The sequence below is a fragment of the Nomascus leucogenys genome, chromosome 8 (assembly GCF_006542625.1).
Source record: "Nomascus leucogenys isolate Asia chromosome 8, Asia_NLE_v1, whole genome shotgun sequence".
In the NCBI taxonomy this organism is placed as follows: Eukaryota; Metazoa; Chordata; class Mammalia; order Primates; family Hylobatidae; genus Nomascus; species Nomascus leucogenys.
Window position 1 is genome coordinate 103205435 of NC_044388.1, and position 15691 is coordinate 103221125.

Below are 15691 nucleotides of genomic sequence, written 5' to 3' on the forward strand. Positions count from 1 at the left end.
TCTCAGTCAACAGAATGATCTCAAAGACACTATCCCATCTAAAATGAAACTATTTCCATGATTTTGAAGAGTGGTTAGCTACATTTTGTTTCAAATCTCTTTTTTGCAATCTCCGGATTTGTTGTCTTAAAATTCACATTTTTTCTGGGACTCCGTAGTCTTTCTCATTTCTTACAAAAGGCCAGTGGATGTTATTAAAACCCCCATTTTATGAATGAAGAAAAAAACATAGCTTGACTTATGACTTACCCAACATCATATCCAAGGCGGATACCAAGTTTAACTGAAGATCTCATGCTTACTGCTGGGGTTCCACCCAGCCTTAACTTACGCATCCTCCTTTTAATATCTCCGTCTCCATGGAAATAAACAGTGGAAGGAAAACATGTGGGGGTCAAGAAAGGAGCACTAGGTGGAAAGGCTTGTTTCCCGAATGCTTTGCTGTCCAGAGTGGGAGAACCTTGTCCCATTTGTCCCTTCTGGGGCAAAGGGAGAATCTGCAGTCAGCTTTTCTCTGGGTCAAGAAGTTGTGTCTGACCCTGCAAAACGAGGTATAAGCATAAGCCCATTTTGTGCAAGAAAAAGTGTTTTCATGGTAGGAATCTTTATACTCATTAGGATGACTATTCCTCTTTGACTTCCTTTAGTTTTTTGGATTTCGAATTAGAAACTAACACTAATTACAAAAACTCATGTTTACTGTTTTACTATGTGATTGCACTGCATTATCTCATTTAATCCTCCCAACACTCCTTCCTCTGAGGGAGGCATTATTTTTATCTTATTTGCTAGCTGCAAAATATGAACAAGATTCACATTAAAGTTTACACACTAGTAAATGGTGAGATCAGTGCTTGTATCCAGGTCTGACTCCAGTACCCCAACTGCTAACCTCAAAATATGCCATATATTCCCCAGAACAGGCCTTTAACCTCTGGGAAAAACCACAGCTGAGAAGGAAAGTACTTCTAGGGACTCTTCCTGTGTGGAACAAGGAGACTTCCTGGTGGGAGGTCCTGGAGAAGCACATTGATTCATGGGTGGGGACAGAGTGGATTGAGTAGACACTGGTCTTCTACTGACACACTCTTATTGTCCTCTTGTACCTGGGCTGGCCCAAATAAAGAAAAGGATTGGGACAAAGGAAAGACTGGGGAGCTTCTGCATCCTCAGGACTAACCTGGAGCCATTGGGATGTCTCATGTAGTAGACAGCTCTTCAGATGGCCCCCGATGATTTCTGTTCCCTAGTGTTTGCATCCTTGTATAATCTCTTCCCCTTGAGTGTAGGCAGAACATAGTGATTTGCTTCTAACAAATATGACAGAAATAATGGGATGTCCCTTCCAAGATTAGATCATTAAAGACTATCCCTTTTATGTTGAGTGCTTGCCCTTTCTACTCTCTTTTTGATCATTCATCCTGGAGGAATCCAGCTGCCCTGTGTTTGACAGTCTTGTGAAGAGGCCCGTGTGGCATGGGATTGAGACCTGCCAACAACCATGTGACGGAGTTTGGAAGAAGATTCTGCTTAAAAGGCGAGTCTTCAGATGAGACTGCAGCCTCAGCCAACAGCTTGACTGAAGTCTCATCAGAGACCTTAAGCCAGAGACACCCAGCTAAGACATGCCCAAATTCCCAATCCACAGAAACTACTAGATAATAAATGTTTACTGTAAGAGGCTAGGTTTTAGAATAATTTGTCACACAGCAATGGATAACGAGCACATTGCACAACCTTTATCACTGCACAATTATTACTTTGTTGACCAATCTGTATTGGGACAAAATCAACTGTAAAACTCAACACATAAAGGACTATAACATTGGCATCTAGGGCAGCAGGACGTGCTGGACCCCTCTGGAAAGCTAGTTTTGAGGTGGGGGGATTCAATAGGCTAGAGAGAGTGGTTGCTGCTTTGAGAGATGATGAGTTCTTGCAGTTCTGTAAGAAAGATGGGTGCCTGGGGATGACTGATTAGGGTCTGAGAGGGCCTGGAAGGTTAACCTTAGGAAGCCTGTTGTTCCCTGATGGAGTGTACAGTGGACTCCTGAGTACTCAAGGGTACTCAAAGGATATATCCTTTTTTGTGACCATCCAGAAAGGCATTTGGTGCCCACTCATTCTTTTAAAAACTTAAATATTACAAAAGTAACACATTGCTTGTTATAAAAATTATTCGCACTGAAGTTTATAAAGTAAAAAGTGAATGTGCCATTCTTCTCCCACTTTCTAGAGGCAGCCAGTGTTTGCAGTGGGTGTGTGTTCTTCCAGACATTCTTATCCACAAATACAAAAGGACGTGCCTGTGGAGGGGCACATATGATATTGTGCTTTTTAACCAAAATGGGAACATTTTATATGTGTTGTTTTGCACATATAAACTGTCATAGATATTGTACAGTGGCAGCAAATCTAGAACTCCCCTGTTCTTTCTGGTAGCTCTTTGGCACCCACAGATGTACGGGCAACGTGTTGGATATCTCCTGGATGAGTGCTGATTTGCCTAGCTGTGTCCCAACTGATAAATATTTAGACTGTTTCTAGTTTTTCCCTTTTACATATACAAGTTAAATATCCCTAATCTGAAAATCCAAAATCTAAAACATTTTGAAAATCAACATGACACTCAAAGAAAAACCTCATTGGAATATTTTGGATTTCAGATTTTCAGATTAGGTTCACTCAACAGGTAAGTATAGTGCAAATATTCCAAAATCTGAAAAAGTCTGAAATCTGGAACATTTCTGGTCCCAAGCATTTTGGATAAGGGACGCTCAGCCTGTAGTGCAGTGGGGAGCATCCTTATCTGTGTGTCTTTACCGTCCTGTTAGAGTACTTCTGAAACTGAGTGCTGGAAGTGGAATTGCTGGGGCAAAAACTCTTTGCAACTTTACAGTGCCTACTGCTGGAATGCCCTCTGAAATGCTTGCAGTTATATTTCTGCAAACAGGATATGAGTATGCCTATTTTTTCCACTCTCACCAACACTAGATATTATCCACCATGTTTTATTTATGCTAAAATTATAGGCACAAGATGGCATTTTTTTTTAAAATATACATTTCTCTGCCCACCAATTCTCTTGGGCTCTAAGTTAGGTAGCCAGGCCTTCAGGCCTTCCACCCAACTGATCAGCCACCCTCTGCCCTTGCCTCTGCTTCCTGAGTATCTATCTTTATTCCCTCTCCCTGTGTCCCCAGCACAGGCCTGCACTGCCCTGATTGATGAGGAAAGGCTGCCTTGCTGTTTGGTTCCTGTGGAGAGGAGGCTGACCTAAATCCATCCCCTGCACACTTGCCTGCGCATTGGTCAACATTCCAGGCTTGGAGAAGGCTGTGTGCTTCTTTTAATCCTTTTCCCCTGTTGAGATGAATAGGGCGTAGGCCTCTGTCATCATATGGCCCCAGAAGGGAATTCTAATTCCACTCCCTCCACATTAACTATCCTTCTAGGCTCTGGGCCATTCCCAGCTCTGCTGAGGCTCAGGGCAAATGTGGCCTGTCTTTCCTCGTTCAAGGAGCCCTCTCCTGGTATTGTGAGATGGCCTTCAGCTTCAGGATGTGCTGCAGCAGTGGGGAAGGGAACATTCCTTGACCAGCCCATGGAGCTGGATTTATTAATATCATGACCATCAGCAAGCACAGCATGGGACAGGCAGATGGCCCACCCACCTAGGAGGTGCTGCATGTGGCAGCGCTGTGGGAATGCCACGCAGATGGGAGAGATTGTCTGCATCTGGGCTCCCAGTGTGGGCTGAGCTGGCCCAGGATGGCCATTCAGGAGAGACAGGGATACTTGAATGTCTCAGGGATTGAAACGTCATGTCCACAGAGGCAGAATCCCAGACTAGGGCTGGTTCACGCCTGCCTCTGAGGTCTGAGAGACCTGTAAGCAAGCACCAGGCCTGGAGGCATAGATTTGGGAGATGAGCCACCACTACTGGAACCCAGTTACCAGATAATGAGGACCAGGGCTTGAACCAGGTAGATTTGGTCATCTGGTGACTGCCAGAGCATCCACAAGTAGGATGTTTGGAGTAGCAAAGCAGGGGGGCTGATGAGTCTGTAAGCTGTAGGACAGATGGCAAGAAGAAGAGGAGCTGCAGCCTGGCAAAGGATTGGTAGCCCAAGGAGCTGCGGAACATTCTCCAGCACTGCCCCTCGTTACTCCGTGTCCATTGTTTGAGATAAATTAAGCAGACAGCTATGGACTGGCTTCCTGACATCTAGGGACTTTCTGATATCAAGCTGCTGCTGCTGCGTAGGCAGGCTGGCTGGCCACCTGACATATCCACTGCTGTGGGCAGGAGGCTCCATATCACCGTGATTCTCAGATGTATTACTGAGTAATATGGGGTGACATAGGAGCTGTAGTGTGATCTCACTTCCTCCCTGGGTATAGTGATCGATGCTGTAGAGGTAGGAGCTCAGAAATTAGACTGACTCAGTTCACATTCTGCGTGTCAGACTGCATGCACCTGGGCAGCTCACTTACCTCTTTGATGTAAGTTTTCTATTATGTTGAAGAGAGAGTAATTATAGAATCCACCTTGTAGAGTTGTTGTGAGAATTTAAAGAGCCATGCATACTGCCTGGCACATGGAAGGCACCCTATAGATGATGGCTAGTATTAGTGCTTTCCACATGAAAATACATCTAAGAAGACCCTATCAATGAGAACCCTGTTGCCCCCTGTATCTCTATTGAGAAACACAGCATACCCAGGAAGGGCAGCGTACCCAGGAAGAGGCCCATCTGGGCACAGCCAGGTGTCATGTTAGTTAGCCACCTGGCCTTAGAAGGGTTGGATGTGATTTCTGGGATAGTGCAGGGGTCAGCAGCAGGAGAGGTTGGGGAATAGGATCCCATCTAATGAGTAATGTCTGGCTGGCAAAATATGGTCCTGGAGAGGATGGGGACCAATAACATCTGGAGTGTAGTCTAGACACCTTTTTGGATAGAGACCCAGCCTGTGACCCCTCCTTCTCTGGGAACCTACTTCCCCTGCTTCTCCCTTGGCAGTGCACGCCAGCAGCAGTGTTCCCCCACCTAGCTCTGCTCCACGGTCATAGCCCATAGAGTTGGGGTGGATACCCAGCCTGAATTGGGCCAGTTGGATCCTCTATCTGGGAGCCAGCATTGGAACATAGATGTGCTGGCACTCAGATCAGGAGGATGTGAAGTGAAAAATGCCGTCTGGTGCCATGTGCCAGGACAGCTGCAGAGAATAGTCCACAGATGGATGCTTGATGAGAAGCAGAGAAGGAGACCCTGCAGGAAAGGGGAAAGGAAAGAGCAAGGGAGAGGAGCTGAGAAAGTTGCTGCCTTGCATCTTGAAGGCTTTCCAGGCAATTTCTGGTTCCTGGCCCTTGTGAGGCCCAGCTGTGTCCCTGCCCGTGGACTTGGGGAGATACCTCGTGTCCTTATGTAACCAGCTTATTAAATGAGCTGGACTCAATCAGGTGTAAGAAGAAACCAACCTCGTTTTTTCCCCGGTGTCCTTTTGAGCCTACTCTATGGACTTTTCTTTTCCCAGTCAAAGCTGAGAACTTAGCAGGTCCTTTGGTCTTTCAGGTGCTACCCATGAAACAGCCCAATCCATTCTAACAATTCTTCATTCCAGATAGTCCACTGTAGTAATTGCAAGTCTGGACTCCTAAAGCTGACCAGCTGTGGATATCTGGAGTGGGGGAAGACAGATGGTCAGCTTGTTTGTTTGTTTTGAGACAGGGTCTCATTTTTTTTTTTGCCCAGGCCTGGAGTGTGGTGGCATGATCTTGGCTCTCTGCAGCCTCTGCCTCCTGGGCTCAAGTGAACCTCCCACCTCAGCTTCCCGAGTAGCTAGAACCACAGGTACATACCATCATGCCAAGCTGATTTTTTTAGTTAATTAATTAATTAATTTTGATAGAGACGGGGTTCTCACCATGTTGCCTAGGCTGGTTTCAAACTCCTGGGCTGAAGCAGTCCTCCCACCTCAACCTCCCAAAGTTCTGGGAGGTGTGAGCCACAGCACCTGGCTGACACACAGTCCCCTTCTTCACTGGATCCTGGCCAGTCCCACTGCCTCCCCAACCTGTTCACTGAAGTTTCTGGCCTGTGGAAACAGGGGAGGAAGAAGGGAGAGAGAACAGCCCATCTTTCATAGCTGTTGGTAACTCAGAGCTTGTGCCCTGTGGGTCTGCTAGATGCTTATGCAAGCAACCCAGCGCTGCCTTTCACCCTCTTGGCAGCTGCTGCTTCAGAATTTCCCTCCTGGCACCTCTGACTCAGCTGCTCCTTTGGTGGAGTAATGTATAGCTCCCTCCCTGGCTCCTGTACTTCCTGCCCTGCCCCCACCCCCACCATCCAGGCAGCCCTCTGGTCCTAGGAAGCCTGAATTTGTGCCTCAGTGGGCTGGCCTTGTGCTGTCAACGTGGGCCCCTCTTCCCACTGCTCTTTGTGCCCCTGGCCTGAGTCAGACAGGAGTGCTTATGCCATCCCATGCCAGGCTGTGGGAATGGTCCCTTGAAGTCCCTCTCACTTGACTGAAGGTGGATGAAAACACCCACCTTCCTTGTGGTGGTGGAGACACGTAAAGGACAGTTCATTCTCCCCTCCCCAGGACCTTCTTTCTATACTTCTCACACAGCGTCAGGGAAGCCATCAGCTAATTCCAGAGAGCCAGTGTGGGGCCATGCCCTTTGCAGGGCTGATCTTGCAGCTTTTATCTTGTCCTTTAGCCTTTGAAGTCTCAGATAAAACTGAAGCAGAAAGAGCGCCTTTTAAACATGTTGTTACACTTAAAAGCTTCCCTTTTTGGCTTAATCTAGTCATGTGGGTTTCTCTTACTATAACCAGAGTCTTGACAAGTCTGTGTGAAACAGATGAGGGGGTCTTGGGAGATCAGAGAGGACACCTTGAACCTCCTAAGGGTGTCTGTGAACTGTGAGCATGGTACACTCCCATTACGATTGTTTTCAGTAATGTGAAGGTTTCTGTTTCAGTCTTGCTCAAATCGGCAAGATTACGGGGAGGGGGTCTTTTTCAGTGTCACTTGCTCAGAAAACGTCACTGTCTTCTGGCCCTGTTCACACAAGCCCAGCAGGTGGGTGCCCCTTGTCCCCCAAGAGACCAAGGTATTGGCTAAAACTGGGATGCAGGGGTTTGGCTGGGGCAGGAGAAAGTCTGGGCTTCATTGACTTCCTTCTGGGTCTGCAAATGCAGTGCAGCCACCATGGAGAACTTAGTAATAGTAGGACTCCTGTGATTGTAGGCCTTAAAAGGTCACCGATGGGATAGGAGAGGATGGTCTGGTTGGCAAGTCCCCAGGATGCTGACTGGCTGTCTTTGCTGGCAGGTAGAGCCGTTCACTGGGTACCCAGGCTAGGGTGCTTGGGCAGAGCCCTCCTGCCCCATGCTCTTCTTCCATGCCACCAGCTTAGTGAACTGACCCCTACCTTTCATTTTCTCCACATCTCTGATGAGCTTATTCCTTCCTCTCCTTCCATATAGCCTGGGTGTGGTTTGATTAAGATTCAGGCTTGGGTATTGAGATGGGATTTGGGAGAAATAGCTAGTGTCATGACCTGCTTTCATTTGAATCCTAACTAGTTTAGAAAAAGGATGGTTCTACAGTGTCCAGCATGGCTTTCCAGAGCTCTCTGTTTGGGGTTTTAGAGCCAAGACTGGTGACCAGTAAGGTTGGGCCTTGTTTTCCTTTGCTCTTGTTCCCTATGTCCCACACACTCCACTCCAGATGTGTGTGGAGGGGTGACTATAGTCTGGGCCAAGATTAAGATACTTTCCTCAAATAGCATTCCGATTCCACTGTGATCCCAACAACTGACTAGGGGCTTAGGAGAAGGGAGTTGAGAACTCTTACTTGATGCCTGACACCCAGCACCTTCTGGATTAATTGCTGCTGGGGTATTCTTACCAGCAGTCTGACTTCAAGCCTCATTTCCACCTCTTTTGTAAAGTAAGAATAATGATCCCTCCTTCACAGAGCTTCTATGAAGGTGACGTAAAACACACATGCACGCGCACACACACACACGCCTGTTTCTAAGCACATGGTAGGCTTCAGTGCGTATCAGTGCATCTCTCCCTAACTGCAGCTTTACTAGAAAAAGCTATCATATGGTTATGTCACTTGGTCATTAGGTAGAAGGATTGCTGGGGCCCAGGGTATAAGTGCATTTACAATTTTGATGTATACACTGGCAAGTTACTCTTCAACAATATGGAGTCAATTTATACGTCCATCCATAGTGCACACATCTGTCCATTCCCTTGTCAACATGGAGATTGGCATTTTTTTCATCTTTGCCAATCTGACAGGCAACATGTCATGGTTTATCCTTCACTTATAGCACCTCTCTGATTACTACTGAGGTTGACATCTTGTTTACTGGCCGTTTGTGAGTCTTCTCATGTGTATGTGTACTTTGCCAAGTTTTCTGTTACAGGATTTGCATCTTTCTTAATTTGAAAGAGGTTTTAGCATAGCACGAATATTCTGTATTTGCTATATATGTTTCAAATATGTTTCTCTTGTTCGATATTTGCCTTTTAATCTTGGTCATGTTTTATTTTTTGTTTTGTTTTTTGGAAAGCAGAAAATTTGAGTTCTGAAAAAAGTTGTATCTTTTAGTCTTTTCCTTTAGGTTTTGGGGTTTCCTGTCATGCCTAGAATCACTTCCCAACCTACAGATTTGTTTTACAAGGAGACAGTTCTAGTGGCTAGGGTGGAAATTGGACTGGAATGAGGGAGATGGAGACTCCTGGTCTGGAGCCTGGTGCAGTAGTTGAAGGGAGAGGAGATGAGATCCTACGCTAATGCAGGCAAGACGGCTTGGTGTGGAGGGATGGATTGTTCTTGGCAGGGGAAGGGAGAGGTCCTTGGTTTTTTTTTTTTTTTTTGAGACGGAGTCTCGCTCTGTCGCCCAGGCTGGAGTGCAGTGGTGCGATCTCGGCTCACTGCAAGCTCGGCCTCCCGGGTTCACGCCATTCTCCTGCCTCAGCCTCTCCAAGTAGCTGGGACTACAGGCGCCCACCACCACGCCCGGCTAATTTTTTTGTATTTTTTTTAGTAGAGATGGGGTTTCACCATGGTCTCGATCTCCTGACCTCATGATCCGCCTGCCTCGGCCTCCCAAAGTGCTGGGATTACAAGCGTGAGCCACCGTGCCCGGCCGAGGTCCTTGTTTTTGATCTGAGCAATTGAGTACCTGGTGCCATTTGGTGAAAAGGGACCAGACCTGGAAGAAAGGTATGTCAGGTGTCAAGTGCACCGCCCGTGAGGTGCTTGGAGGACATCTGGGGGAGACATCCAGGACACAGCTGGATGTGAGGAAGTGGAGCTCCAGAGAGCCATCTTGGCCTGAAGTACTACTGTGGTACTTCTGAGGGTATCGGTGGTAACCAGAGATAGGGTGAGTGTGATTTAAATGATTCTGGTGTGGGTCCTGGTGCTGAATCTCTTCCTGGTTTTACTTAAAGAGGCTCTGATATGGGAGGCCCCAGGAAGGCATTCTAAAACAGTAACACAGAGTGTAGATACATCCAAATAGCACTGATGGCTTTTATTGCAGATTCGTGTCATTACAAGGATAATCTGGGAATATATTTTTTAAAAAACCCTCCCTTTTATATACACAAAACATGCTACATGGTACACTTTGTGAGAAATGCTGAGGTAATAGGCACACACCCAGACATGGACAGTACCAAACATCCAACATCTCACACAGCCTGGCCCATGTGCCCACTGGGAAGGGTCTCACCTTCTTGACTCATCCGTTGCCCCTTCTTGGCAATAGTCCCGGGAGTGCTGAGGCTGACACTTCGTGGCCAACAGGACTCAGAAAGCGACCATGCTGCAGTGCATCAACCAAGCGGTCCGGTGACCCCTGATTATTCAACTCCTGAGAAGTGGCCCGTTTTCATTTTTGTGGCACTTGTTCTCCAGGGAAGTGTAGTTTGGAGATGAGATGCGGACTCTAGTCAGCCTGAGAGTGTGGAACCTCTGGTCTGTAGCCATCTGGGGGCTCTGATGATCTGATTACTTCTGTTCAACCGATTATCTCCTGGCCAGATAGGTTATTATTTGTGTGAAGACTAAAATGACCTGTAGGCTAAAGTATGAATGGAAGTACAAAACTGCGAGTACATTATCTATACGGCCGGTGGAGCTTTTGGCCTGGCCTTCCCTTCCCAACCAGAAACCTGGAGCCCGGAGTGTTTCCTACTCAGAAGCTGAGGAATCTCGCCTGGAAAGAAGGGGCTGTGCGACAGAAAAGGCAAGGAGTAGGTAGGCGAGGAGTACAGCAGAGTACAGTACAAGGAAGGGGGGCCTTGAACTGCAGTGAGTGGCCAGGGACTGACACACAGAAGGCACTTAATGAATGGTGTCAAATGAAGGAATAAGTGGGTGATGGATGGTGAAAAGTCCTGAGAATGGGGAAAAGTATGAAAATGGAGGGGGAGGGATTTTGAAATTTGATTAGGTGCCAAAAGGGGTTCTTAAGAAGCTGGGAACCTCTATGTGAGAGATTAGCATTGTAGACATCCTGGAAGAATCCAGGCACACAGATGCCAAGGGTGATCCTTTCAGTTGAGACCACACAGTCTGTGATCTACCCTTAGACTCAAGTAATACAACACTAATGAAATGCTTTTCTCATAAGAGCAAAGCTGCTGGTGACAGCTTCAACATCTGAGAACTGAATATATGTGTATTTAGGTATCTAAGGCAAACCTATATATGGATCTAGATATATCACATGTGATGTATATCTAAATGCATATATATGTGGTATACATATACGTGCACAAGGGAGGCTCATACACATGTATATTATGAAGGTATTTTGCAGTTGTGTTTTTATTGTAGAGACTTAATTTATTTAAAGAAAGAGTTGTCTGTAGTCCTGTCCTGTCCTGGAGACATGAGGGGCTGTCTGGTGTGAAGGAAAGTAGGAGGGACAGAAAACACCGTATCGATTCAGTTCCATCATCTGCTGCAGTGACTTTGGAAAACAGAATCCAGCATCCTGGTCCTCCTAGCCTCAGGATGAACTGGTGAGGAGTTGTTCTTCGTGCTGTGGCCAGTGTGACCAGGGTGGGCTCCTGGCAATGGCCATGAGAGGTCAGGAGGGGGAGCTGGCTTAGTGGAAGGTGTTGGGGTTCGGTCGGATCATCATCACTACTTTCTTGAGTGAGTAAGAGCCTCCTCGGAACTCAGCCCAGTAGACTCCGTCCTGGTAGCGGCTCCGATAATGGCCCCCGCGGTACCAGACCCCGTTGAGGTTGGAGTGGGCACAGGCGTTATACCACCAGCCTCCCTTCTGGTAGTGGGCACAGTTTCCTGCAAGAGAGAATGCAGTGAGAGGGTGTCTGGGAAGAGGCCATTCTACCTGCGTCCGTAGTGCTCGGGGCTTTCAGCAAAGCCCTCTCTGGGAGGCATCTGGAGCAAGAACGCTTGAGAGGTGGACCCGTCTCCATGGGTGGTGAGAGGCCATGCTTCAGGCCTGCCTTTGAGGCTCAGCTTTATAACTAACTAGCTGTGTGATCTCAGACAAGTGACTTAACCTCTCCCAGCCACTGTATCCTCATCTGTAAAATGAGAATAAAAATGACGCCTGCCGCACAGGATGGCTCTGAGGATTGAATGAGGATGCGTACTTGACACTTAGCCCAGGGCTGGGTGCAAAGGAGGCCCCAGGGGAACTCCACACCTTGTGTTCTGATAGGAAATGGAGATGGCCTGAGGTGGGCAGGGAGGGAGAAAAGGTTTTTCTTAGGAATTTTTAGAGTTGAAACTGTTGGATCAGGAGTTTTTAAAGAATGATAGAGAAAGTGTTTAAGAAGAAATGCTCCTCCAGTCCTCCCTGGCTTGTATTTCATCCAAACAATTTTTTGTATTACTTCACAAAGGAAAGGTATTTCCATAAAACTTTTGGCATTATCACTTCATGCTGAATTTTGCTGCCAAGGACAAGCAGTTCAGAACAACAGTAAAAACTCTGGGAAGGTGCGCACGGGCATGCAGGGGCAGTGCACTCTGTGGCAGGAGGACAGGGGGCCACTATCTGCCAGCATTGCTCTTAGTGAAGGGGGGTCCCCACTTTCCTCACTAGGCCTGGCAAAGGGACCCCGTACTCAGGGGAGGGGCTGCTCCAGTCAGGATTGTGGGTTGGAGGGCCCAACAGAGCAGGTGGCCGAGGCCGTGGGATGAGGTGAGGAGGTCGCACTCAGTCTGAGGCAGAAAGCAAGAGGGGAAGTGCAGTCCAGGTTTTCCCAGAGTTTTTCTGGGGGTCCTTCTGGGCCATGATTCCAGGCCACAGGGACCGAGTGGCAGTGTTGGACTGGTGTAGCAGGGAGATCCTTGGGCACGCCATAACCAGCCTCCTCTTTGCCAGCGGAGGTCCCACACACCTCCAGGGACAAGGAACTTGCCAGCTACTGATTTTGCTGCTGGCTAGATCTGAGTTTGGATCATAGAATACACTTGCCGCTCCTTAAGGAGGTAGCCCTCCAGAAAGGCTGTAGCAGCCCCTGTGTCCCAGGGTCTGACCAGCTCTGAAGGTTATCCTCCTGCCCTGCTCTTCTAGAAGCCTCAGCAGCCCCTACTGCTTCAGAACGAGGGCCTGCTCCTCTTCCAGGGCCCCTTCGGGCTGGGCCAGTTCAGTGTCAGTGGGTGGACAGAGGTGTCTGTGTGATACAGGGATGGGCAGGTCATGTCCCTCCTGTCCCCTGATGTTGGGAGAATTACCCTTCAGAATGTGGCTGCCATGGGTACCTGGCATGAGGATCCCTTCCACCTTACTATGTAGGTTTCAGGGCCTGCCTGAAGTGCAGGACAGTCTTGAGAGCTCGCTTCTCAAGTGGGAGGGAGTAGCCTTCTGGCCAACACCACATAGGAAATGGAGGCAGGAGGGGACTGGGTTTGCCCTTGAGAGCAGACAGCCTGAGCCTGGAGGCAGCATCGGCCGTCAGGTGGTGCCAGCCTCAGGGAGGAGCGTGGCAGACCGAGAGGCCTTCATTTCAAGAAACTGGGTGTTGGCCCTGGGGAGGCATTAACTGTGTGGGAGTCTGATATCTGGACTCAGGGCCAGACCATATCTATGTTTCCTCTAATTTTCTGTTTTTTTTCTCTTGTTTTTTGTTTAATAAAGACTCTTAGTAAAGACCTAGGTTTGAAGCATGTGATCTTAGACAAATCACTTTTTCTGTCCTATCTGCTTTCCTCTTAATAGCTTCCTCTCAGCACTGCACTAGCATTACATGCAGTAACAGTGACCATGAAGAAAGCCACTTTGTATGGAGCCCTCGCTGTGTGCCAAATCCTAGACAAAGCACTTTAGGTACATTCTCTCTACCCTTCTCCCTACCCTGCAATGTAGTTCTTGTCCTTACTTCCAGATGCAGAAACTGAGACCCAGGGAGATTTAGCAGCATGACTAAGGACACGTGGCTGGTAGGAGGTGGGGCCAGCACTGGAGCCCAGGTGTGTGGCCCAGAGCCTACGCAGTTGGTTAGCTCTATACCAGGTGCCTTGGACATAAGTGGTGAGGACACAGCCCAACACATGTCTTTCTGCATTGGCCCCAGTTGGCCCTGGTATGTGTGATTTGTATACCTCTTTATGTCTCCCCCCACCCCATTTTTTTTTTAATTTGTAAATGCCACTCTGACCCAGCTTTGTGAAGGGGACCTGTGGGCAGGAGAAGGGACCCTCATGGGGTGGTAACAGGGTCAGGCAGCTTGGCCCAGCTGCTTCTCACCCTGGGATCTTCCCGTTTCTAAGCCCTGAAGTCAGGGGCTCTGGCTTTAGTTGACCTCTTTTCTCTACCGTGCACCTGGGTTTGACTCCACTTTTCCTACCTGTGTAGACATCGTGGTCTCTGTCCAGGGTGGTGAACTGCTTGCCATTGTGCCATGTAAAGGAGTCACCCGCGTTGCCATGGTAGCGCCCCAGCCGCAGCTTATAATACTCGCTCTCAGGTTCCAGGCGGAAACTGGCATATTCTGCAAAGACTTTGCGGCCAGACCAGTCCTCCATGGTCACCAGGAGTTTGTAGTTGCCTTGGTTCGTCAGCCAGTAAATGTTCTCCAGGCCCAGCCAGTATTCGCCATCAATGTTCCCAAACCCTTGCTGGGGAAAACCCAGGAGAGTGTTAATGTGGAGCCTGCAGCACCTGCAGCCAGCAGGCTTGGCTGTCAGACACTCAGCCTTGGATAGAGGGGCCTGGGAAACAAGCAGAGCATGAAGCAGACCTGGTTCAGACCCCTACTCCACCACTTAATCTCTCTATGACTCACACATTATTCAAAAATATGTAGAGTGCCTACCCTGTGCCAGGCATCATGTGAACCCCAGACTCCTTGTTCTTACGTCAGGGAGGCTACGTTACCTTCCCCACAGGCTTGCTGCAGGAACACGTGTGCTGTGGCAGGTGGAGGGCCTGGCACTCAGTAGGCATGCAGCAGGCATTCCTCAGACAAGTCTCTGACCCTCACTGAGCTTCACCTCCTCCTCTGGAGATGAGCTGTGTGTGAGGGTCACGTGTAAGCTCTAATGCACCAGACGGGTGTGAGCTGTGATGCATGTGTCCCATCCACCGGGGCTCCCCTCTAGGTCTAAAACCCAGTGGTTTTGTGGTTATTGTTTTTTTTGCATGTGGTTTTGGGGTCAGCAGCTGAGTGATGGCCACTAAAGTCTTAGGAATCTGTGATTCATTAATATAATAATTATTATTATTTAGTATTGAGCGCTTGTGATGTGCTGGCACTGTTTTAAGAACTTTACATAGGTTGTTTTATTAATCCTCATGTCAACTCTAAGAACTAAGTGCTATCATTATCCTCCCTAGTATGGATGAAATGAGGCCCAGAGAGGCTCAGGGCCTCAGAATGCCTGAGGGTGAACCAGGATTTGAATCAAGAACCCAGTCTTAATCATTGCACTGTATTGCCTCTAAGAAAGGAGGAAAGAGTCTCCTCCTCCTAATGTAGGTGGAAGAGGAGAAGAAAGCAGAGACACAGGCTGGTCAAGAGGTGGGGTGGGGGGCAACCAGGACAGGAGACTCAAGAAGGGGCATGGCAGAGCCATGTGTGCAAGGCATCATGGCTTCAGGTAGTTTGTGAGCTTCAGTGTCAGAGGCCTCAGCTGCAGTCACTACTGGGCCAATTCCTGGCTTTGCAACCCTGAGCAAATTACTCCACACTTTCACCTGTAAGCTGGGTCCATAACAGAACCTCCATCAGGGGGTTGATATGAGATTAAACAAAATAACGCACGAAAGCCCTTAGCATGGTGCTGGCATAGGTTGGGCACTCAGCAAACCGAGCCACTCTTGCCTTCCTTAGTGCCACCTCTGTTTAGAGGGGGAAGAACGATGTATGACTGAGTCCTGGCAACTTTCCCTGCTACACAGATGAGCATTTCAACTCCCCGGGAACCAGGGAGCCCAGAGGATGAGCCTGGAATTAGGACTTGAGCATTGCCACAATTCCCTACCAGGACTCTTTGGGGGATTCTCCCAGGGACTGGGAGCCTCTTGGGACTTGCACCTTCTGGGCTTTGAGAGCAGGTCTTTCCTCATGGAAACCCCAGTTGGGAGTGAAATGCTCCCCACCCCTGGGCCCCCATACCAGCGTTTCTAAACTCTCACCCTGTCCCGTGGGGCTGTGGTGGTCTGGTC

The 15691-nt window shown here is 48.4% G+C and overlaps 2 protein-coding genes across 11 annotated transcripts in view; one reads left to right on the top strand and one right to left on the bottom strand.

The window, feature by feature from the left end:
- The window catches only part of RALGPS1 (Ral GEF with PH domain and SH3 binding motif 1), a 300052-nt gene that overhangs the window by 154032 nt on the left and 130329 nt on the right, over positions 1–15691 (top strand). The gene's annotated exons all lie outside the window — the stretch shown is intronic.
- Positions 9538–15691, bottom strand: part of ANGPTL2 (angiopoietin like 2) — a 35789-nt gene continuing 29635 nt past the window's right edge. For both annotated transcript variants that reach the window (XM_012509084.2, XM_030817842.1), the window contains 2 exons: positions 13872–14142; positions 9538–11352 (listed from right to left, as the gene is read on the bottom strand). In XM_012509084.2, coding sequence (XP_012364538.2) covers positions 11153–11352; positions 13872–14142 — 471 coding nt within the window. In that variant the 3' untranslated portion in view covers positions 9538–11152. The remainder of the gene's footprint in view (positions 11353–13871; positions 14143–15691) is intronic.